The sequence below is a fragment of the Calonectris borealis genome, chromosome Z, assembly GCF_964195595.1.
Source record: "Calonectris borealis chromosome Z, bCalBor7.hap1.2, whole genome shotgun sequence".
Classification (NCBI taxonomy): Eukaryota; Metazoa; Chordata; class Aves; order Procellariiformes; family Procellariidae; genus Calonectris; species Calonectris borealis.
In genome coordinates this window covers 18,463,636-18,488,157 of record NC_134352.1, presented here as the reverse complement: position 1 = coordinate 18,488,157, position 24,522 = coordinate 18,463,636, and the positions used below count along the sequence as shown (strand labels likewise).

The 24,522-nt window shown below is 37.3% G+C and overlaps 1 protein-coding gene across 8 annotated transcripts in view; it reads left to right on the top strand.

Annotated features, from left to right (window-relative positions):
• DTWD2 (DTW motif tRNA-uridine aminocarboxypropyltransferase 2) overlaps window positions 1–24,522 on the top strand; it is a 104,403-nt gene that overhangs the window by 52,108 nt on the left and 27,773 nt on the right. For all 8 annotated transcript variants that reach the window (XM_075136191.1, XM_075136198.1, XM_075136195.1 and 5 more), the window contains one exon: window positions 6,407–6,596. In XM_075136191.1, coding sequence (XP_074992292.1) covers window positions 6,407–6,596 — 190 coding nt within the window. The remainder of the gene's footprint in view (window positions 1–6,406; window positions 6,597–24,522) is intronic.

Below are 24,522 nucleotides of genomic sequence, written 5' to 3'. Positions count from 1 at the left end.
ATTGCAGACTAGTGTTGTGGTTCATGGTTTGGTTTTTTTTTCCCCCTCTGGTTTTAGTTAGTGTGCTTATTTTTTACCTAGTTTTCATGATACTCACTTGGACTTGTGCTATACTTTTATAACCATCCTTAGTATCTTAGTGAGTCTCTGTTGTATCTATATTCATGTTTGCTTATACTTCTTATATTTCATATGGTTTATGACATCAGTGAAGCATTCAGGATATGACAAAAGTTCTCGTTGCATTTCTTTTTCATCCTTTGCATTTTGTCCCCTTAATTTGTACTTCTTTCTTCTATGCGTATAGTAACTTTTTTTTTTCTTTTTGTCCTTTCATACTTATTCTTAGCATTGCCCACCAATTCTGTGAACAACTTTTGTTCTTAAAATTCTGTTGTTTTTGTTTGGAAAGCTTGTTGGAGAGTCTCTGCTAGTTTTTAGCAACCTAGAAATGGTTAGAAAAGAAAATTCCAAGCCATCTGATCCTTCATATGCCTCCACTTTAGTCTTTTTCTCCTTAGATATTAGAGACCCATAGAAAAAAGAACAGATGTTGCTCCGCCTTGCAGGCTTCAGAGAAAGTAACACTTCTTTCTACTCGAGTGTATTTTTCAAGCAAGTTCTTTTTCTATTAACATCCAACACATATGAATTTAAAGTCCCTTTAGTTCCCAGCAAGCGTCACTTCTATCACTTAAATCACATTTTTATTATTATATTACTTAATACTTACTTTACAGTAATTCACAGGCATAAATCATGCTTTACAGGCAACCAAGCCATGTTCATTATCAGGCCCTTTCAGGTAACATCAACTAAAAACTTATAAACTATCACAGTTGTAATATTTCTGAAAGGAAAAATTAAGCTGTATTCTTCCTCCCCCTCCCCTCCCCATGACAATTAAGAACTCAGTTAAATGATTGTCTTGGCTAGGGTGGAATGTTACAGAACTGCACATCCTTTTTCGTTTATTAGGTATGTGTGAGTGAATTGTATATATTTGTAACTTCATCAGAGATTCACTATAATATATTCTTTTGAGATTTTTACTTAAGGATTGAGATTCATGGCTTTGAAGTCCTAATCATAACAAATCTACAGGAAGCTTTTGATAACTGCTGTTGATAGTGCATGAATATGTGTGACATAAAAGAAATGAAGGATTTGCTTAACTGATTTTCTTCATGGCTATTAAGTTAACATAGAACAATTTTGTATTTGAAATTCTTTACCTGGTCCACATCTTTAATGAGAAAAGTTGTTTGTGAAGTAGCATGCAAAGTAATTCTAAAGCCTACTAAGTCTGGTAATACACTAAAATACAGTACCTAAATTAAGAAGTAAGTTCTCATTGTCACTCAGTTGGGAGTTTATGCCGTTCTTTTGCAGCATCTTTGAGAAAGGCTAAGGAGGAACAAGCTGTGTAAGAGATTTTTTTCAAATGTAGCAATGTAATCTTTCTTTTTTGCCCTGACTGATAGGGAGTTGTCAATTCTTTAAAAGTCAACCTCTGATCTGTAGGAAGAAAAGTACTTGTTATTTACAAGTTCGGCTTCTCAGTCTCCTCTTGAAATTTGATGGCTTCAAAGAGTCTGCCATCAGCATGTCTGTTCTGACTGAAATGGAAGGTAAAATTAAAGTCCCCATTAATTCTCTGAAGTTAGTCATGCTTCACACTAAGAAAGGCTTCTACAAAAGCGCTATGTAAAGATCTAGGACTATGATGTGGAATAAGATGTAACTTAAAGTAGTCTCAAACACTGACCAGCAATCACACTGCTCTTCACCCTCTTCTTCCCCTCCCAGTTTAACCTCTTAGGCTTACTGCTGTGCCCCTTCACCGTGCCCAGCCTTGACATTGTCTTTGACATGTCTGCTGGTATTGGGCCGCAGTCACGTTCAAGCATTTGCAGACGAGGTTTCGAAGATGCCAGGAAACGTAGATGTTCTGAACACTGGTGAGAAGAGATACAATTAAAGGAGGAACTTCTTTCACTGAATTGTTTGTGAATCCAGGTTGTCATAAACTAACAGGCAAACTCATTTGCGGAGATGTTTTGTCGACAAAGCTTTGCTGTGAGGCTGTGGTCCAGCTATTTTGTCTACAGCAACTGCTGCCCCCAGCACAAATATCCCCTCTCATTCTGCATCTGCACTGCCAAAGCTACATGTCTTTTGATGATAGGCATGTGGTATTTTGCCATGTTCAAAGTCACAAATGCTGTCAAACTGTGTACTACTGTATGTCACAAGATGGCAAGAAAAGCAAGAAGACCACGTTTCTGACTGTGGGCAACTGCTGTGTGAAATTCTTCCATCATCATAATCAACTGTTTGTTCGGTAGCTTGGACTAGCTTATTTTGATATGACTGCTTGTGCTTGTGCTCCTAACTTGTCCTTGTGCTTATCCTAATTCGGCCTTCTGCTCCTAATTTACCTCTGTGTTTCTATTGGGTTTAATTTCCCCACATACACAAGTCTAGCTGGACTATGGAACTGTGTTCCTGAATTTAAATAAATGCAGCTTGAATTTAAAAGAATCAAAAAACCAAAAACCACACCAAAGGATAAAGAGCTCACAGAAGAGTGGCTACAAGCCTGATGAGACATACCCAATTCCTCTCTCAGCTTTTAGCAATTTGGAGGACTTGGGATCAGAGATGTGTCTTGCTAAAAGTTGCTTATCTACCTCCCAGTGCAGTGATCTAGTGTGTGGTCTGAAATTTCTGTCTAGTCATTCTAAACAAGGCAATCTGGACTGCTAACTGACCTGGTACTGAGTTTTTTACTCCACCCTTGTTTTGCAGGGGAAATTTAGGCAGGGATAAAAAGCAAAAATACATTTTCCTGGATAGCACAGGACTGAGCAAGGAGCTTCTGCTGTGACTCTGAGGAGCGTTTCAAAACTCGCATATATGCTTTAATATTTTATAAGTCGTCATGAATACAAACATCAGCCTTAATGAAATTGTCTCCTGTATTTTTAATGAGCCATATACTATTTGTCTCAAATCACTCTTGTACTTAAACAATGGAATAAACTATTGGTATTCAAAAAAATCAATATTAACATTATTTGAATGTGTTTTTACAGTAGGATTATATGCATTTACTTCTAGAAGTAAAGCTCTGTGAAGATGAAATCTAATTCCTAGTCCTTTTTACTTGTACGCTGTAGTAAGCTTAAGCATACAAGTGAAAGCTTACATGGAAAAAAAAGTTGTACCGTAGGATGTGGATCAGGTTTTCAAAAGGGCTCAGCAGGCAACAGCTCTATTTCAGCATTACAGTGAGATGGCTAATTTTTCACAATTGTTTCCTATAAGTTTCCTTTAAAAACATCTGACTCTTGTAGAGAAAATCCTGCCCTATAGCAGTATTTCAGAAGTAGTATGTGATTAAATATACTGTATTACAGTGTTTACCCAAAACAAGCATGTCAGACGCGTCTTCTTGCTAAGTGGCTGTGAAAAGTGATACTGTTGATATGTGTTTGCCTTTGAATGCCGTATCAATTTGTTCAGTTAACAGATTAATTTTTATTTACCAGATACAAATTCAGTCTTTTACTGAGACTTTTCATTTCTTTCACAGATCTAATTAAATGCAGAGGAAGGATGTACACAAAAACTGTTTTGGGGGACAAATTCTTAATGGTGGTAGTATGTGAGTAGAAGTCGTCTAATTGCACTGTGTATCAGCAAGAACTAGCAGGAAGCAAAGCCTTAAAACCCAGCAAATATAAAACCTGCAGTGGAATTAACAGGGTGTACCTATATAGAAATACATAGAAACATTTTTTTGAACTTCTTTTATACAAACTATATCCCTTTCTAAGCAAATGATTAGGTGTTTATGTTTAGCTCATTCCTCCTGTGCTTTTCTAAGGAAGGAAGAACAAGCATGTTTTATGAATGGAAGACACATGTTTTAATAAAGCTACTAATGTGAACTGTGACTGTCAGTGTGAACCATAATCTAGGAGGGGTTGCGCAGCATTTATTTCTGAGAACCTGTTCCTATGAAAGGAAAGAGTGCTAAATAGCTCTCTACATGTGCTCAGTGTCACTCTAGGATTAAGTCTGTGGATAGTAAACTCTGAAGAGAACAGCAATTCCTACAAGTTTGTAAAGTTCTTATGGCAGTGTATGCATAATCAGCCCTCGAATCCTGGGACAAATTTAGAAAATCTGTTTGAACTGCCCCCCTGCCTTTGCTTTTGCATATAAACTGTTGTAAACTGAAATGACTGGAATTCTTGGATGAGAATGCATTGAAAACCATTGTTTTCAACTGAATCGTATTTCGAAGACTAAGTCTTCAGTTTTAGTGTTCATAATATGAACTTGTAGTGCTTCATTATCATTATCGTTTTGGATTCGTTTTAAGAATTCTTTTTTTTTTAATCATCTAAGAGATGTTAATGATTTGAAAGCTCTGCTATCCCAGAATTAGGATACTTTGCTCTTCGAGGAGTTGGGTTCTCAGTGACCAATTTTCTGGATTTAAACCTTGAGTGCTAGGTAGCCTGTAGTGAGATACCTTCTTACTTTTCATTTTGTGTAGCATGATTCTTGTTTAAACTAAAGTGATACCACATTACCATAACGTAAGTAAGGTTTAAAAAAATAGTGGGCAGAGAAGTTTCCATGTACTTCTATTTGCCACAGACTTACCTTACAGATTTCCTGTGTCTATTTACACTTCTTTTACTGTTCATTTTGAAGGAAAGATCATTACTCTTTTTTAAGTAAATAATGTTGACAGTAATGAACCACGTAGTGTTGAATCAGTCTGGACTGTTTGCTTGTGGGGGCGAGGGTGGTCAAATATTGGAATACTAGCTCTGGGCTTGTTGGTACACTGAATTCAGTTCCTCTTTCATTTCAGGTATTTCCCATATGGTCGTATGTGAGGCTTAAGCTCAGGATCTCAATGTTTTAGGAGCTGCAATTCTGCCTGAACCTAACACTGATAAAATTTTGTTTTCACATATATCCCCGGAGAGTGATAATGGAGTGCATAGATTTGAAGTACACCTAGTATATATATACTCGAACCCCATTATTAACCATTGCTTTCTTCCCTAACCTTTTTTTTTCCCTTCCCCTCCCCCTCCCCCCTAAGAAAGGAGATTCTTGCTTGACTTTTGGAGGAGTGGTGCAGGTGCCCAACTCCTGGGGCTTAAAGGCTATGGGGTCACAATGGCATTAGGAATTTCTTTGTGTGAACTTACGTATCTACATCCTGCCTGTGTCTGTGTCCATGCTCTTGCACCTAGTGGTTCTTGATAGGTAGCATGGAGAGCCCACTTTGTGTGCTGGCTATTGTTAATCTCATTCTGATACACCTTATTTTCTCTGATAAGCTGTAATGGCTTCCCTTTCCACTTCAGAGCACAAATAGCCACACACTATTTCAATTACGTATTGTTCTCCTCCTACCACATCAGTTACTCTTTATAACCTCTGAGGTACTATGCAGAATTAATTTCTTATTCTTCGTCACATGCTTCAGACAGTCAGCCCTTGCTTTGTATTTCTTCCTGCTTTTTGATTGAGGCGATTCTGAAGACTACAAGGTGATACTGCTGAAATTGATTCAAGACAAGTAATGCAGTCTTCGTTACAAGGCCAGCTTTTTCTCAGATCCTCCCTTACCAGCCTACTTGACCAGGTGGTATCTGAGGCTTCCAATACTACTTAAATTACAATGCCTTTCATAGATTTTCATAAACTAACTTACAGTGGTGTCCTGCAAAAACTTCAGGAATTTCCTGTACATTAGGTGAACACTTAATAGACAGTAGTTATTCCTCTGGTACCATTGCCAAATGTAGAAGCCAACAGGAAGAAGAAAAGAATGTACAAGTTTGGGGACTGTAACTGTAGTAGTAGTAATTAAAAAAAAAAAAGAGAAATTGAGATGGTAAAACTTTCAAAAATGTCCTGTAGGTGTGGACCATGAATTGCTGATGTTCTTTATATATACGAGGTTCAAAATGGAATGATTGTAGTATTTTTGTGCCAAGTGCTTGAACAAATTTTCCTAGAATACATATGCTAGATTTTGGTAAACAATTCAAAACATCTTTGGTTCAAATAGACATTAAAGACTTAATGATTAAAGCATCAGAAAATATTCCTGATATATTGCTTTATCAAGCTTTCGTCGATTACTTTTGTGTGTGGTTTTTTCCTCCCCCTTAGGAGCTGAGGGAGAACCAACAACTTTTGAAGTGTTGGAAAGAGAAAATGGTAGCTGAGCAATGGACTTTTTTTGAAACTTAAGTAAAATTTGGAGAAGATGAGTGGGAGTTAGTAACTTGGAATATCTGGAAGTATGTATTTGTCGTGAAAACTTTTAATAATTATTGTCATTTTGTGTGTCTGTGCATTGAAGGTATCCTGAATTGGCAACGGTGTGCAGAAATCCCAATACTCTTATTTTGTATCCTGGAGCTGAAGCAACCAATTTGGAAGAAGTTGCTGTGATATCTTCTAGTCCATCTGTTATGATTATCATCGATGGAACATGGAGTCAGGCTAAAGATATATTTTACAAAAATTCTCTCTTCCGACTTCCCAAGCAGGTGAGTTGTAATATGTAAAATAAAAATTTTAAGTGTGTCTAATAGATGCTTGCTTTCTGACCAGCCAGAAGGGAGTGTTTTTGTGAGGATGACAATCATGGGATTCTTTTTTCCTTCTCAGTTGTAACCGGCTTGGTTTTTTGGTTGTGTTTTTTTTTTCCTTAGGAATATCAACGCCCACCCACCTGAACTGCCAATAAGGCTTAAGCTGTGGTTATACAATTATTACAGCTGTCCCTGCCCTAATGAAAATACCCTAGATTGTAATACAATGTTAATAACATTAGTGGACATAGGTTCCTGTTGCTGCATTGTGAATGGTATGACATTACTTTTCAAGGAATTTTTTAGTGAATAATTGAGTGTGGCTTTGGCATAGGAGTCTTGAATGTAAGTTTTGAAGGTAAAACCCTCCTGTGACTCAGTTGCTGTTATTGAGTAAGTTTTTCTCTTGTATTAGTTTGAACTCATTTATATTTATGTCATATAAACACACCAGGCGGCATTTCTTTATGTACTACAATGGCGTGTCTGAGTTAAATGCTCAAATTACAGATTTTCTAGGAAAGGCTCTAATTTCGCACACTGCAGTTTTGTATCTGCATTGTGCATCATTCGTAACCAACTTCTTCTAAATCCAAAAGTTGGAAAATGTTACTGGTTGGATTCTTTATAAGTCTTTGAAAGGAAACGTAACTTTTTGGTTTTGTAGTTTTGTCATATCTTGTCAATGGAGCATGGAAGAACTGGACAAACCATTACCTTTCTTCCGTGGCTGGAACTTGTCTGTAATACCATAAGTTTGAATTTGTTTGGAAGTCAAATTTTGTCTAAAGTTTAGTGCTGCCATTGCTTTAGGTTTCCTCTTGTGTTGGTTCTTACAGTGAGATTCTTGATTTTGCTCCTGACTAGTTCCCCTACCGTCATACTGGTAGGGAGCTGGGGTGTGGCAGAGCACACAGCTCCTGGAGTGGTGAAGGGCCTCTGGCCCTGTTGAAAGAAAAGATGCGCATCACCTTGAACTGTCAAATGCAATGAACACAGCTCTTGTGTAAGTCACTGTCTTAACTCCAGTCTTTGTTCTAGTTTATAACTAGTTTGCAGTTCCTCATTTATTGCGCTTTTTTGAAGCTTCTGGGGGCTGCAGACGTTTGGTGTGAATTCACAAAGTATTCTGAAATATTGGTTTCCATCAGCTAGCTCGATTTGGCTGTCCAAAATCACATATAGGAGCAATTTTGCTACAGATCAAAATGAGGCAGAATTTTGTCCTGATCACTTGGGTTCTTGTAGATGGCATGATGCCTATAAGATATTTCTACCCATATATTGTTATAACAGAAGGAAGTTTTAGAGGGAAATTTTAGCGGGAAGTTTTTCAACATGTATAGAAAATACTGCCCACTGGATTTTGTTCCTCTTTTTTAAGTATTTCCAAAAGACTAGGATTATTTGTCCAGATATAGTTTGTTGACAAAGCTGCCATTTTCATTCAGGGGAATTATTGAAAGTATATTGTAGAAAAAGTATTAATACTAACAGTTTTACTAACAGAAAAAATTCTCTTCATTGTTGGATCACCTTTTGATCAGTGAAAAGGTGACTACCCCTTCAGGAGGGGAGAGGAGGTGGCAATTTGCAAACTTAAAAACCAAAGCCTTATGACTACGATGTTAGAATAGTTTAAATGGAGTACTGTTAGTCAACAGGCTGCTAATTCCAAAACAGAGCTACTGTAAATCTTATAAGTGATTTGTTTTAGGGGATGAAATCTGTTTTATATCAAATCTGGGAGTTGCTTTTAGGCTTTTTACTGAAGTATAGCAGTTAGGTTATATTGGTGTAAGTGAAACAGAAGAGTAGAATCTAGGTTTTAGTCAAATTATTTTGGCCTTCAGAGGAAGATGGTGAAACAGGTGGAATTTACATCTAGGAACTTACGGGATTCATTTCAATGTATTTCAATTTAACTGCAACTTTTATGAATACATTTTATGGAATTTATTTCACTGCAATCCATTTCAATTTCTGCAGAACATTTGTCATACGCTGAGGCATCTGACCACGGATACATGACTTGCCTTTAACTGAGAAAGTGCTTCCATTCATAATCTCTTTAGTTGGGCCATACCAAATTTGCCAGCAAAAGTAAAAAATCACGAATTCTGTAAACTGGCTATTCTCAATTGCAGAGTGTATTCCTGAGTTAGAAAGAGCAGAAGAAAACACTTTTTCCTAATCTATTCACTTGGAGAAGGGGGCTAGATAAAGGAAAAAAATGGGTCATCATTCTTGTCTGTTTGTAAAACTTGCAAAAATAGTTTTAGCTTTATTAGCCAAAGCCACTAATTATTTGTATTCTTTTGCAGCTTCCACAGCAACCCTTTTCTATTAATTTGTATTGTGATTAGTGTTCCTTTCTTGAAAATTAACTTGGAGAGTAGCTTAGGTGTTCTAGATGGCCTTCCTTTTTACTTCCCTTCTCTTATGTACTTGTGCTGGCAGAACTGTCTTTCAGTGGATACATGTAATACAGGTAATCTCTGCAAAACCTAGAACAAACAGAAGTGTATTGCAGATTTTCTAAAGGTGTTTTTTTTGTCCAGTCATTTTAAAACTGACTCAAGATATTTAGTTGTGTGTAATTCAACTTTCTTTGAAGTTCATGCCACCTTCTTCTATAAAGCTGAAATCTGATCATTGTTTTAAGGTTTTTTTTCTGCTGTCTTTGGTAGTGGATTTTGATTTTTGGAAGATGAGTTATTTGAGCATATTCCAAGTGATTGCTGCTTTTTGGCACTTAACTACTACCTCTGTCTGCCCATAGTCAGTGTTTTTGGCAGATCAGATCAGTAGGAGCATTATGTTATGAGAGAGGACTGTGTGTAGATAATCCATTTTGTTATCTGTCTCGCCTTCTAGATAGTGTCATCTTTGACCGACTTCTGTTTCATTATCATGTTGAGAGTAGCTTCTGGGCTGTTACTTACTCAGCTTAGATTACTGCTATTTTCTAATAATAATTGCTGTGGTAGAACCTATTTCTTACCCTGTATTGTAAACTATAAAATTTTATTTTTCCCTAATCAGTTGTTAACATGTAAGCTAAATTTAGATTCTAATGATCTGTTGAAATAAAAACAGCTGAACCTGAAAGAAATTGTCAGTATTTCTTTGTTTAGAAAAAAGCTAATATTTTGCATATAATTTTACTATGGTACCTGGATTTTTTGGTAATGATGTTTGTCCCATTTCACTTCATTCCTTATTAACACTTATTTCTCTCTGCTTCACTCTTGCACATTATTGCTGAGAAAAATAAATCGGGAGCTAACCAGCTAGTGAAACAGTGGTTGATTACAACAGATAACTCTTGAGAATAATCAAGGGAATTAAGTAACATGGGGTGAAATTATATTTCCATATGTGAACAATATTGGAAATAAAGTATTTTCCAGATACCTTCTTTAAACAACTTCATGCTGGAATTTTGTTCCCTGTGTTATAGTTCTATTTTGCCTGTGAACCATACTTTTGTTTAAATGAGTGTAAAGAAGATAGTCATGCATAAACCAGCAGAATTCATTGAGTAGTAAAAAATGGAGAGAGAGATAGTTGATCCAGTTTTGTCCAATAGTCGAAAAGTTCTTTAAGCACAAAACTGCACTGTTCCAAAGAGCAAAATTTTATGTATTCATAGTGTAAATGCAAGGGCATAAAAAGAATCTGTATTATGTGTAGAACTAAAATACCTGTTTTAACCTGCCAAGCATAGCATTGAGTAAATAAGGTGCAGAAAACGAATAATACCACAGGATAAGTTCTCCTCTTATTTAACCTTCTGTATTACAAATAAATTCATTTGATCACACTGATGTAACTAGAACATCACCTGAGGTGATACAAATGATTCTTTTCACCTCAGGTGTCACCTGAGGTAATACCTGACAAGAAACAAATCTATGAAAAAAATACACCTTGCTGACTTACTAGACATCCAAATTCTGCCTCACCTATTTTGATTGCAGCAAGTGTCTGAGAGGACAGAAGTGAAGTTATTAATCTGGTCTTAATCTTAATTATGGAAGAACTCAATGTTAAAAATAAATTCCTTAAAATTATTTTATTTTCAAAATCCAAATGCTTTCAGCTTTTTGATTTTTGTCAGAAGTACGTAATGTTGTATTAGGCCTTTTGGGTTATCTGAGTGATTTGATCTTATGGGAAGAATGAAAGAATCCATGGGTGAACTTTTAGGGGTCATAAAAGATCATTATTCAGAGCGGAGGTCCACAGAGACTCTGAAAGCTACCAGGTCTCTAATACTCAGGTCTTGCCATACATTTGAGAATCTGTGTTCCTTTCAGACTTTTTCTTATGTTTTGTAATTAACTTCTTCAGTTCTCTGTGTGGTACCATTTCTTCATGCTATGTTTTTTTTCTTTCACATGGGACCCCCTGCAAAAATCTGCTGGACCAAAATCATAGAATCATAGAACGGCCCAGGTTGGAAGGGACCTCAAAAGATCATCTGGTCCACCCTTTTGTGGGAAAGGAAGCCTAGATGACATTATCTAACACCTTGTCTGGTCACATCTTGAAAACCTCCAGTGATGGGGACTCCACCACATCCCTTGGGAGGTTGTTCCAGCGTTTGATTGTTCTCACTGTAAAAAATTTTCTTATATTGAGGTAAACCCCTCCCAGTGCAACTTGTACCTGTTGCCCCTTGTCTTCTCCATGTGGCTCCTTGTGAAGAGAGAGCCTGTGCGCTCTTTGTAGCTGCCCTTTAAGTACAGGAATTCTGTGATAAGGTCCCCCCTGAGCCTTCTCTTCTCTAAAGAGAAAAGACAAGAAGTATTGCAGTGCTATATCAGATAATAGTCAAATATTGAAGATGATGCACCCTTCAAGTCTGAAGAGACTCCAGTGTTTAATTCCATTTTCAAGTGTTGACACTTTGAGTCTTAAAATTGTGTCTGCATTACACTTGAGAGGGTTGTTTTCCTGATTGTGCATATGTCCTTGAGATAGTTTTGAAGCAATCGGTTTAAACTAGTCTGTCATATGTAAATCTCACTAGCAATCTTACCACAGCAGTGTGTGGTCACAGCATGTGCTGTATAAGTGTGGTTATGATCCTGGTAAACGGTGGCTTAAGCCAATGCTATTAAGTACTAACTGAACTGAACCTAGCTATAAATGCTCATATGGTCTGAGCATTTACTGAAAGTCAAAGGGCTGTGGACTAAATAACATCTGTATTTTGTCATTTTACCTGCCTAAATTTTTGTAGGCCTTGTAGTGGAGCGTAAAATGTAATTTGTATCCCTGAGGCTGTTAAGTTGTTTGCTTTATTGAAATAAGGGGCAGAAAAATTATGGATCATTTAAGATGCAAATGATTCTTTTAAAATTCTGAAATCCTGCCTACTGCAAAATGGAACTGAAAAAGCTTTGAAGTGGTAGGATGAGTGAAAATAATGTAATGAAAGTGAAGTAAGATACTATGCCAAGAAACTCTTGGAAAAGTGAGCAATATTATTGACTCTGCTGCACAAAACGTTTTTCACTTTTTGAGATAGTCCTACTAAATGGTGATAGAGATGAGCTTCAGTATGCAAAACTGAAATATTAAACATTTGCTGGATAGTGTCATCGTTCCCACTGTGGCTGATGCTTACATTTGTCCCTACGCGTCTATCTGGATACATATTTTTTTCTAAAACAATGATAGAACACAATAGTATTTCTTCATTAAAGACTATGAATTGCTTTTTAAAGGGTGGAATGATATTCATGATAAAATGGCAGGCAGAGAGAGACTGTTAGTGTTTTATATGCTTAGAATTGGTATTCTGAAAAAGTCCAATTAGAATTAATATTCTTCTTAAGCTTTCTTCTTTGGTTCTGTGATTTTGAATGAAATGTGTTTTTCCAAAACCTTCATAATTTCGTAAAAACTACTGATGTTTAATAAGTATTAAAAAAAACAGTAAAAACGAGTTTATTACTTTACTTTAGATTTACTTTACTATTACTTTGCATTTCATTAACATATTAAAATGTATTTGTGTACTAGAGGAAATGAAAAGACATTTACTGTTTAGAAACAAATCTGCTCTTACTGTCGGAAGTTATTACACCAGAAAGACTAGGTATAAATCACATCTACATGTGATTTTGTGGGAGCTTAATTTGCCCATAACAGTTTCCTGGATTTTAATTTGTTTTGTTTTGTACAGAATTTTGTAGATGTAGGAGCAAAGGTAAGCGTGGCGTTGTTAATCTGGAGCTCCCTATACATGAACATGGACAAAAACATGTAACTACATGATAGACCTGAAAGTTCAAGAATTGGTCTTCCAGATGCTAATTGTTAACCGGGCACTGTGTACCTTCACTCCCTTGCAATGTGCACCTAAACAGAGGGTTTAAGACTTTGCAAAAGTGAACTATGGGGTATGGTTTATCACTGGGGTGAGTCATAGACTTTCTTTATGAGAAAGTTCTGAGGCATTGAGTTATGAAGCAGTGATGCAAATGATCATACTTTAAGCTCTTGGGGAAAAGTATGAGCAGACAGCAGGAATATCAAAAACGTTCCTAGCAGATTTGCTTCTTTGTGCATACTTGAATTCTGCATTGCATGGATCACATCATTTAACAGTTGCAGTTACAGCCTGTCTGAATTAACACTCTGTACTTTTTATCTGATCTTTTTTTAAAGGAAAAGAGTATTCTGCTGTCCCTACCCTTCTTTTTATTGGAATTGCATCGCAACTCTTGTTTTAAAGGGTTTAAATTCTTAGTGAAAATGAAAAATACAGCGCCTCTTGAAATATTAAGTTAGTAAGTGTTAAAATACTTTTTTAAACCATGATGGATAGTTTGGTTGTTGCTAAATATACCAGAACTAAAATCAGTATTTGGTTTTTTATTTTATATGCTAGTTGATACTTGCTATTATTCAAATCACATGGAGCTGTTTTAATGACATTGTTGGAGTTCTTACATGCAGAAATAGGTTCCTGCAGGAAAAAAAAAAATCCCACGTTGAAGGGTGACCTAACTGGCTTTAGTTTCTCAGATCAAGTTTAAAGGTTATATTTAGTGGTTTGAGTGTTATTTCAGCTTTGCTTGTGCTGTCCTGGTAGTACAGTCCTAAGTCAGAACTTCTGCTGTAACTGAAAGCAGTCATCTATGAGACAGGTAGTGCTCAGTGAAGACACCAGCTGAGCATGGAGCAGTGCAAGGGCTACGTTTAAGCGCTGTGTACACAGCTGTGTATTAAACTGAGTTTGGTCATTTTGTGCTGAAATGAACTAGAGGTACTTGTGCAATCCGCTATAACTTCTAAATAGTTAAAATTAGCAGTCAGGTGGTAAAAGATTATAATAAAACTGTTTGTAGGCAAACACCAGCACTCTTACGGATTGAATTTTGTTCACCCTGTGACTTCGTTCTGTTTCATCTTTCTCATTGAGCTAGGCACCATGGCCAACATAGGGTTTTTCTGGCTTTTTCCTATTTCTACGTTTCCTGTTTTCCTACATTATAGTGCATATTTAAATACTCTGTAAATGGTTCTCTATCTCAATGAGGAGTTTGTGTTTCATGTTTTGAAACTGTGGATTGATAATGCAGTTTTGCAAGATTAAAATGAGTAGAATGTCATTATATTTGGAATTTAAAAAGGCAGGTTTTTGTCCCAGAAAGAGAATGAGGTGGATATGACAATATCTAAAGAATGGAGGTATTAAAGGAAAAGAGGATACGATTCCTGCAGGCGTTATCTGTAAATGAAAAAGAAACTGTTATAACTAAAATTCTTCAATAAATGGCAATTTGAGCTTTTAGTCAATGTTCTGTAGGTAGAAAAGAGCTATTTTAGTAATAAAGAGATTAGCAATTCTTAATTGCAAGACACAATACAACACAACTACAAAGACACAATAAATTGGAGGCATTAGAAGATCACATTTAATTGAGTTCCTTCACAGCTTCACTGATTTTGGGTAATACAAATTGCTATGTTGGATGATTTTAAAGATACTGTAGAATATTTTAATAAACTCTGTTGTTGTATTAAATTAGTGTTAATATCTGAAGATCTTCAATAAAAAGCTGTTTTAATCAATAGCTCAGTCAGCAGAGCTTTTTTCTTTGAAAAGAATCTTTGAAGAAATTTCAACTGAGCTCTTCCAGAAAGCCCTAGAGGAAATATATTTATGAATCTAACATATTTAACTTTATCAGAAAGATTTAAATTCATGTATTGATCCAGAATCATTCCTACTGTCTGGAATTTTTACGAATGATGAAGCATGAGCTTGGACAAACTTTAAAGCAGAAACTTACGAGATGCCTAGCTTAAGGTGACTTTTATAGTTTTTAATATGATTACATTGATTATGTCTTGTACTCCATGAGCTGGCACCCTCTAGAGAAGCACATTATCCCGGGATGTTTTGCACAGCCACAGCTGAGGAAGAGGCCACAAGCATTAAAGTATGCACTGCAGGCTTTCTTGCAACAGCTGTTGTGGTTTGCAAAGGTGATACAGAAGAAGTATTCCAATAACTTGGAGCAGTGGATGCAATTAGTTCAAAGGGAAGGACGAGCTGGTTTGCACAGCAGGCATGCTTGGCGCATTAGGCTGGTGGTATATTGTACAAAGCAATCACAGAGCACTGTGGGTAAAGCTGTTTCTGTTTATGAGGAGATAAGCATAGCATAGTGGGAACAGATGGCTAAAAAAAAATTTGACCTTCTACTCCTTCAGCACCAAAAAATGGTTGAGAAACTTAACCTAGTGACAAGCACACATATAAAAATGAAGGCAAGCTATCCCAAGTACTTACTGTCTTACTGGAAGTAGGTAATAGTTTTATTTATGTATAGGTGTTTATGGGCCACTGTTGTAAATCCAAGCATCTGCTATCCAAAACCTGAATGGATTATTTCTATCACCTGATATCTTGTTTTCCTTTTTTAAACAGCCAGTGAAAATCTCTTTGGGATCATTATGCTTACGCTGTATAGTTGTAGAAAAAAAGAATTATCCATCCCTTAAAAACGTTGAAGAGTGCTGCACCCGTGATTTTGAGAATTGGGGTGGGGGAGGAATTCATATACTGGTATTTAGGTATCAGAAAATAATTTAAACTTAATGTACATTGATGTATGAAAACTGTGAGTGTTCCCCTGTAATTTTAAGCTGACATCAATCTAACCAACAGTCAACAGAAGTATGATTTCAGACAGTCAGGAAAGGGGCATAAAGTGTAGGTCACTTCTAATTATTTCGCTTTTTCTTCCTGTGTTCTTATGCATAACATTTATGCCTAATAATCTGTAATTCCATGACATTTTGTAGTCACAAAATACTTTCTAAACATCTCAGAACAACAAAGTATGTTTTCATGAAGTTAGAGTATTCCAGTTGTGATGTTACCACTTGCACAGGTTGTGTAACTTCTTGCTTCTAGCTTAATTCACTGTAAATCTGAATGGTGTTCCTGCTTGTGCATGAGTGGGCACGGTTTGAGGCTGGGGGTAGCTTCATATTCACTTTGACTCTTGAATTCTTTGTTGATGCACCCCTCTGCTACTTAATGGGCCTAACAATGTCAGCAGCATAATGCCAACAAGTCATCCTGTCTATTTATACATTCATCAGCAGCATGTTATTCAAATATTCAACACCTCATTTTCTTTTCGCATCATGCCTTCACAATCTCTGACACATCTATTTTGTTTTCTTTATACTTCCTTTGTTATATGAAAATTGATATCATCAGCTAAAATCTGGTTTCTTACAACAGATTTTTAACCCTTGAGGTTTACTATTCAATGCTTAAATCTGCTTGACTAGTGGTGGGCATTTGTGAGCATATGCTTGTACTGATCCAAGCACTAGTACTCAGGCGAGTTGATATTTTAATATCCGAATTAAGATTATGCTTGTGATCTCTCTCTTGCTGTTTCTCTCTCTCCCTCCTCCCCCTACCATCCCTGAGATGGGATTTAGTTTCCTAACCAGCTTCCTCAGAGCCCAGGATGTGACTTTTAAAGACTTTTAACAGATCTGCATGCAGTCTTGCTTGAGCTTTTAAAAAATGAGAGGTAGCTTTGAAATCAGGGAATCATCAGGAGATCTGACTTACTGTAACTAAGTTGAAAATGATCTGTGTATTTCTTCTCCTGCAAGGGAAGTGAGAGTACCAAATGCCAACTTGAGAATATATGGCAGAAACATCCAGAAATTACAAGAATGTATGTGTACAGACATTGATTGTTATTCAGAGGTTTTGGCAAATATAATTACAATTTTAGTAATTTTAGTGAATATTTAGAGATTTTGGAGGCTAGAGGTTTTGATCAGTCTTGAGAGCATCTATTTGCAGTAACCCTTGGAGAAGAACAACCTTTAAGTCAGAAGTTATTTCAACTGATGCAAAGCAGGTTCTCCATATAAGCATTTTTAACGAGGGCCATGTCATTTAAAATCATAATAATAATTTTGTTGATCTATACACCTATCAATACTTGGCACACAAATAAAATATCTGTGTCAAAAAAGGTGCTAATCTCTTGTGTATTAGACATCATGATGTGTATATAAGAACATGCAGCCCCTTCTAAGGAGGCAGTCATTCCTTCCAATGCTTTAAACTTCCAGGACACTGGAATGCAGAGGAAGTTCTCCAAAGAAGGATAAAGTATCCCAGAATGATCCTTTGGCCACAAAATTTATGTTCAACTTTAAAATTGTCAATTTTCTGAGGACAATCATGCCTCGTTGCCATCTCACCCAGGCAATAGTGAAGACTTGAAGAGTGTGGGCATCAGGAAATTTGAACATCTCCACAATCTAAGATTATCACAGTCCCTGATTATTCCTTTAGTACTGCATGTTATTGGCTGTTATCTGCTTATCCTTCCACATATCTAGGGAGGCTGCAGTAATACCTGTACCAAATAAATTAATGGAAAGGATGATAAAGCATAGAATTAGAAGGTCCATGACTGAGGGGAGACCTCATCGCGCTCTACAACTACCTGAAAGGAGGTTGTAGCAAGGTGGGTGTTGGTCTCTTCTGCCAGGTAACTAGTGATAGGAGGAGAGGGAATGGCCTCAGGTTGCACCAAGGGAGGTTTAGATTGGACATTAGGAAAAATTTCTTTACTGAAAGTGTGGTTAAACATTGCAACAGGCTGCCCAGGGAAGTGGTGGAGTCACCATCCCTGGAAGTATTTAAAAGACGTGTAGATGAGGCGCTTAGGGACATGGTGTAGTGGGCATGGTGGTGTTGGGTTGACGGTTGGACTCGATGATCTTAGAGATCTTTTCCAACCTTAGTGATTCTGTGATATGCAGTATTGGGCTAGCCCAGTGCAGCTGTTGAAAACAGATGACATCTCCCAAGTTTACTAGAGCTCTTTACTCACCTGCTTCATGGCTCCTTCAGAAGCAATCTGACTGAAGCAGTGTGCGGAGTTCACTTTTGGCAGGTGCCCTCACCAAATACCCTCAATAAAACTATACGTCATAACAAGAAAAACTGTCTCATGTAAAAAAATTAAACAGGGTAGCAGTAACTGGTCTGTTTTCATAGTGATTGTAATTTTATGTTACGGTTTGTAGAGATGCCATCAGTGGAGCCCCAAGTGAACCCATGCTGTTGAGCATATTCTGAAGTAATACAAAAGAGGGTTTACTAGTTAAGTGATAAAATTTTGTCATGACATTAAGTTATTTAGAGTGGTAATGAGAAGGGCCAGCTGTGAAGAGTTGTAGAAGGACTATGAAGCTCAGTAACTGGACATTAACATAGCACAGGAAATTCACTGTAGATAAATGGTAATGAAAGCATACACCAAAAATTACCATAATTTTACTGTAAAAAAAAAAAAAAGCTTTTAACTAGGCACTTTACTTATCAGCAATGAGATTTTGGGATTATAATAACAAGTTTCATGAAAACCTCAGTTCAGTGCCTAAGAGCATTGAAAAATTAAGTTTAATGTTAGATGCACATCTGCTTGCTTGCATGCATGCTGTCTGTTTCAGGCCCACAGCCCTCCTATTTAAAAAAAAAGCACAAAAGTAGAAGAAGTTCAAAGAAAGCCAAGAAATGATCGAAGTATGGGGTGGGCTGCATATAAGAAACAGCAAAGTGGGCTATTCTTTAGCTGGAAAGACAAGTGGTCTAGCATGATAAGGATTTATAAATGCGTAAGTGACACACAAAGGGTAAATATGGACCAATTGTTGACTATTCTTGCCAATACATGAAATAAAAGGCATCAAAAGAAATAAGTAGTGAGAAATTCAGATGAAAAAATGGTAGTTCTTCACACATGTATCAAAGCAGTGGAATTCTTTACAGTTGGGATTTGTATATTTTCGAAGTTCAGAAAGTAACTGGACAAAATCACAGAAGAAAAATCCATCAAGAATTTAATTGTTGTTAAATGCCAAGGGGTTACTTCCAGCCTGTGAGATCCCTGAGTTGTTGGAGGCTAGAAAAACATTCAGACGAAGTATTCCTATGTGTACTTTATTATAGGTTCTGCTGTTTATGTTAATTTTTTCCAGTTAGGGACAGATGTAAACCCGTACTTGGCAAATTAAATATTCTGTTGCCCCATCCCTCCCCCAAAAGAGGAAGTAGAAAAAATACATTGGGTAAAAAGATGAAATAATGCAGGGGATAGTGAGCCAGAAGGAGATTGACACCAAGGCCCTGAAACTTGATGGGGCCTTAAGTGGGTGGTGGCAGTGTAAATAAGGAGTAGCAACTGATGATGAGAGCAGTACAGCCCAAACCTCAAGAGAGAAGACAGACGAGAAGTCATTTTTTCAAGAGCCTCCACTCACATCATTTTGCCATGCTAAAACAACTACTGTTGGCTCCTTCAGTATTAAAACTTGTTAAAATTGACAGTGTTGTCTTTTTTTGTTTGTTTTCTTGAGGTATTTTCTGCACAGTAATGCTCACTTCTCTTTTGCAGATTCACTAATTTACTTGCAGCTTCTGTCGTCTTTCTGTTTTATCATTGTCTTTATACATGTTTGGTATAAACTGCTTCTAAGAAGACAGAAAACAGCCAATATTTTGCTCTTTTTTTGTTTCCTATCTGTATAACTACTTCTGACTTTTCTTAATCAGGCTTTCTTTTTGTTTAACCTTCTCAATGGTGTTTTGTCTTACTTGGTCTCCTGTCTTTTTTTTGTTTTGACTACTGGACTATTTGACTTAAAAAGTCACTTCTGTGATTTCCCAGATTCTGTACATTCCTCTTTTTATTTTCGATTTCTACTCCAGTGCAAGCTATGTTTCACCAGCTCTCCCCCTATCACTTTATTTTTAGAATAACTATTTCTTTTATTAAAGTGTTTCAGCTTATGAGAAAGCTGAAGCAAACTTTTTTTGACCTCACCACCTGAAAGTTCATAAGGCCAAAATCTTTTATAGAAACTGTTTTGTTTCAGATTTTTTCATTTAATGAAGACTTTGTAGCCATTCTGGAGGAGTCTTGGTTCTGCAGGTTTAATTATGAACCAAGGGGACAACTAGATGTGCTTTATTTTTAAAAGTAAAATTTTAAAGGAAGCTGTCAGCGTTTAAGAAGAAGAATTAGGACCAGAGTTTGTTTCTCTTATTCATATGACAAATCAGTTACATTTATTTAAATTGAGTTTACTTAGTATTTTGCTGTGCAAATAAAGGATAGCAGAATTTGGTCCTTAATTTTAAAATTTCATTCCACAGTCTTTCTCATACCACTGAGCAATTACTAAATATTCATGTAAGAAACTGCTCAATAGTGTAAGTAGTGGCTTTCTTGCAGTCCTTGAGCCTGTGAACTTGGATGTTTGATAGTAATTCTTGCATTTACTTAAAAAGATGTTCTCATTTAAGGGCAGAACCAAGTATTTAACTACATTACCTGTGTACGTTTTGGACTTCACATACACACAATATTTCAAATTCAAGAGCAGATTTGGAATTGTTAATCAGCATGTTCCTAGGCAATACTGTTGTGGATGAGATACTTTCTGCTTTGAAATCTCGTCACCAAAGACACCTGGAACATTTCTTTACTACAAATTAAAAAATGTTTGTAGGTCCAGTGTAGAAATCCTTTTGAAGTTAATTAGAAGTGGGATTTCAATTAGTTGACATTGTTAGGTAGTAGTAATCAAATGTGATGATAGATGAACTTCATACAAGACTCTCAACATGGAATATTTGCAGATTTACTTCCATGATATGTAATATAATACCTTGTCCAGCATTTATTTGTACTTGAGTCCATTCCAGCTGAGTGGTTGTGTATCAGCTCAGCTATAAATCTTACCTGTTTGTATTTTACAGCCTTGGCAACTAGTTCAAGGTCTTCTACAACGTATACAAAAATTTCTCTTGCAAATCCTGAAATACAAATTTTTTTGTGATGAGGCATGGATTCAGAGGCAGCAACAGCTCCTAGTTTTTTGTGCCAAAGGCAGTCGGAGGAGACATGATTAACTCCTGAAACCCAAGACAAAATTCTTGTTACCTAAAAACAGGGGATCAGTTCTTACATTGCCTGTGAGCTTCCAGAGATTGCTTTCTGTACAAACAGCTCATTGTTTCAAAGTGGGAGGAAGACAGTGTCACTTCATAGACTGGGAAGAAGAATTACACAGAACGTAAGAGACTTCAGCAAGGTCAGAAGTAAGCAGGGGAGTTGATAAAATGGATTGAAGAACTTTGTAAATTTCATGCTTTATCCATCTGTCAATGCATACATCTGTCAGTTTGATTGTTTGCAATTAGTTAAGCATTTGTATTTTTATAGTAGCAATTATTACAGTTAGATATACACATGACTGTGAGTGAAACAGATAAATTTGGAGTTGAAATGCTGAAGTCCCTTGCCCAAGAAGTGCTTATAGCTCTGAAAAAGGGAATAGGTGACTATCACTAGTATCTTCTCTCTTTAGTTAATATACAAAATTATGGATGGAGAATTTTATTTTTATTACAGCAGGTTTTCATAAGTCCTAATAGACAGGTGCATATAGGAGCAAAAGCAAAACACTGTTTATTCCATGGTCTGTGATTGTCTAGAAACTTTTGTTGTCTTGGAAAAGTAATTTCAATTTTTCTTGATACAGATTTCTTCATTAAAATACAGAACCATCCTACTAATAAAAGGAATTTCTGATAATTTACTATCAGAAAAAATACAATGGATTTTAAAATAGTTTCCAACTTCATTTCAATGACCCTCATGTGAACTGCAGGTGGACTGCTAAGGATTTATTTTTAGATAGCTATTCTACATCTATGTAGAAGCTTTTTCTTTCTTTTTTTTTTTTTAATTATGCCATTTACATAAGTGAGAAAATCCAATTAACTGGATTTTCTTACAAGGCTGAAGAGGAATAAAATCCTCCCCATCGCAGGTTCTAGTAACACAGAGCCACGTGTGCATCAGCTTTTGCAAAATTGTTAAACTGGGGATTAGGTGAGTGACAATGGTTCTTGCAAGTAATATGGGGAATACTGTGTAGTCGTACTTTCTAATCCAAGGCTGAACCTTTTGTGCAATGCTTGATGGTCTATAGATGGCAGAATTGCTCTCATTCTTTTGGTGCTGCGCTCTGTGGCTAACTTAAGGAGGGGAGACAAATTTCCTTTAGCCATTAAGAGTGAGCTGGAGCCACACTAATGCCATTACACAAGTTTTGAGGAAAAGAGCTGCAGGAAGCAGAACCCTGCCATGCTGTTTTTTTACTGCTAGGAATATACGGGTGGGCTTACCTTATTTGTAGCATGACTTTGTTAGTTTTTCAGATTTCAGTACTATCCTGCTTTGATAGCAGGAGGTTTGCCTCTTTTCCACAGGTCTGATTTTCCTCTTTCTCTGTAGTCCCAGCATTTCAACCTGTTTGTATTATCTCCTTTTCTTTTGTCACTCGTCATTTGCTTATGGTACGATTTTATTGCCAGGTTTGTTGCAGGCAGAACAGTTTCACTGATTTTTAGTGTAATTTCAATACACTTAATTTATTGTCAATAAACTTCTAATTACTGATTCTGGTAATAGAAAGAAAAAAGCAAACACACATTTAAGGAAGGCTCCCTTTGTCTCTGTGAAACCTCTCCTCCTCCTGGTTGTTCTCCAGGCTCCTCGCTGCACGCTACACTTCGCCCCTTCAGTGAGGGGACAGGTGGTGCAGGAGGTTTGAGGCCAGTGCATGATGGTTCCTCTGCAGGCTCCTCAGGCAGTCCCTTCAGCATCCCACCGTTCAACCGCTGCCATCCAGCTGCTGCTTTGGCTGCAACCTCTGCTCAGCCTGCTGCTCATTTGGCTCCTGTCGCCCCTCTCCTCCTCTTGGTCTGGTGTGGGTCTTTTTCTTTTCGTCTGCCTCCTCCCTCCTCCTGCTCTGGCCTTTTTTCTTTTTTTCTTTTTTTTTTTTTTACTTTTACCACTCTTTCTTAAATATGTTTTTGTGCTGCAAACTCCTCTGGTTGGGTTGGAGGCACCACGCTTGGCTAACGGGCTCACCTGTGACCTGTGGTGGGTCTGTTGAAGAGTAGGCAGCCCTTGGCCTCTTCTTCCATTGGTCTCTCCTGCTGCCCTTCTGCTACCAAAATCCTGACAATTATGCCCAATACATTCCATCCTTCTCCTCAGCAAAATGTTACATTCATTACAAACTCTGCTTTTAGTGTCACCACAAACTTAATAGACATGTCTTATAAACTCTGTCCTTCCTACAAGGCAAAAGGAATGGATGTGGTAGCAATGTCTATACGTCCTCAGTGAAACTCCACCCCTTACCCCTGCAAAACACCTAAATCGAGAGCATTACAATGGCTTCAACATGTATATGCTGGTTCCCTTCCGAGCTGAGCACTCACTAGTGCCCTGCTACTCCAACAGAGACTGTTGGTTGGACTCCCCAGCTCTGCTAAGAGGTCCCACACTTCCCATAGCGATGGTCCAGGCTCCAGGCCACCATCTGGGCATGGGCTTGAAGCAGGACCTGTCCATTGTGGAGCTGTCTGGGATCAGCTGTGTCTGGCACAGGGCACCTCCTCCCACCAAGCTCTGCCCTGCTGCCCCTCGCTACCAAAATCCTGGCAATTAATGCACAATGCACAAGTTCTAGGTCTTAATCTCTGTGCTGGGACTTGACTTTGTAATGACTCCCAGGCAAGCTCAGAAAGGCTCCGGGAGCAGTGCAAGGGTGTGCCTCTGTCCCATGGGCAAAGTTGGAAAGTGCCTTCCCAACTTCATCAGACTGCGCCAGGCAACCAGGGTGCGAATGACTGAGGAGACACGTGTAATAGGTGGCAAGCTGTGGGGCATAAGGTTTTCGCTTTGAGACAGGTTGTTCCAAATGGCTGGTGCTGAGTGCACAAAACAGTCAGCAGGTAGCTCTCAAATGATACCAGGTTTTTAGTTCCATGCACATATTCTCACTTCTGTACCAGGGAAGATGAGTTCAGGGAGTCCCTGTTGCTGTTTTGCTGAAGTGCTTTCAGCTCATTTAAACAAAACAAAAGAATCCCCCGAAGTTTTTATGATGTCTTCCCATGAGTGATGGGCAGTTAGCTCAGGCATCCTAGCCAAATTCTTCCCAGAGTAATTAAGCATTCTCTTAAATTCAGTTTCCCCCATTTTTCCAATTGAATTAAGTGTTCTTTGTTACACAGCTTTATGGGCTTGAAATGAACTGTTAAATGAACTAGAAAAAAATGTGACCTACTAGTAGGTGAGGTAAATGCTACCATATGCTTTCTTTTTTAAACCTTTTTTTTGCAGCCACTTACTCAATGTTTATATGAGATCTTAGGAATCCTGTGGTAAAATGCATCGTCATAAAGCTACTAAATAGGTTGCACATTTGCAGATAAACA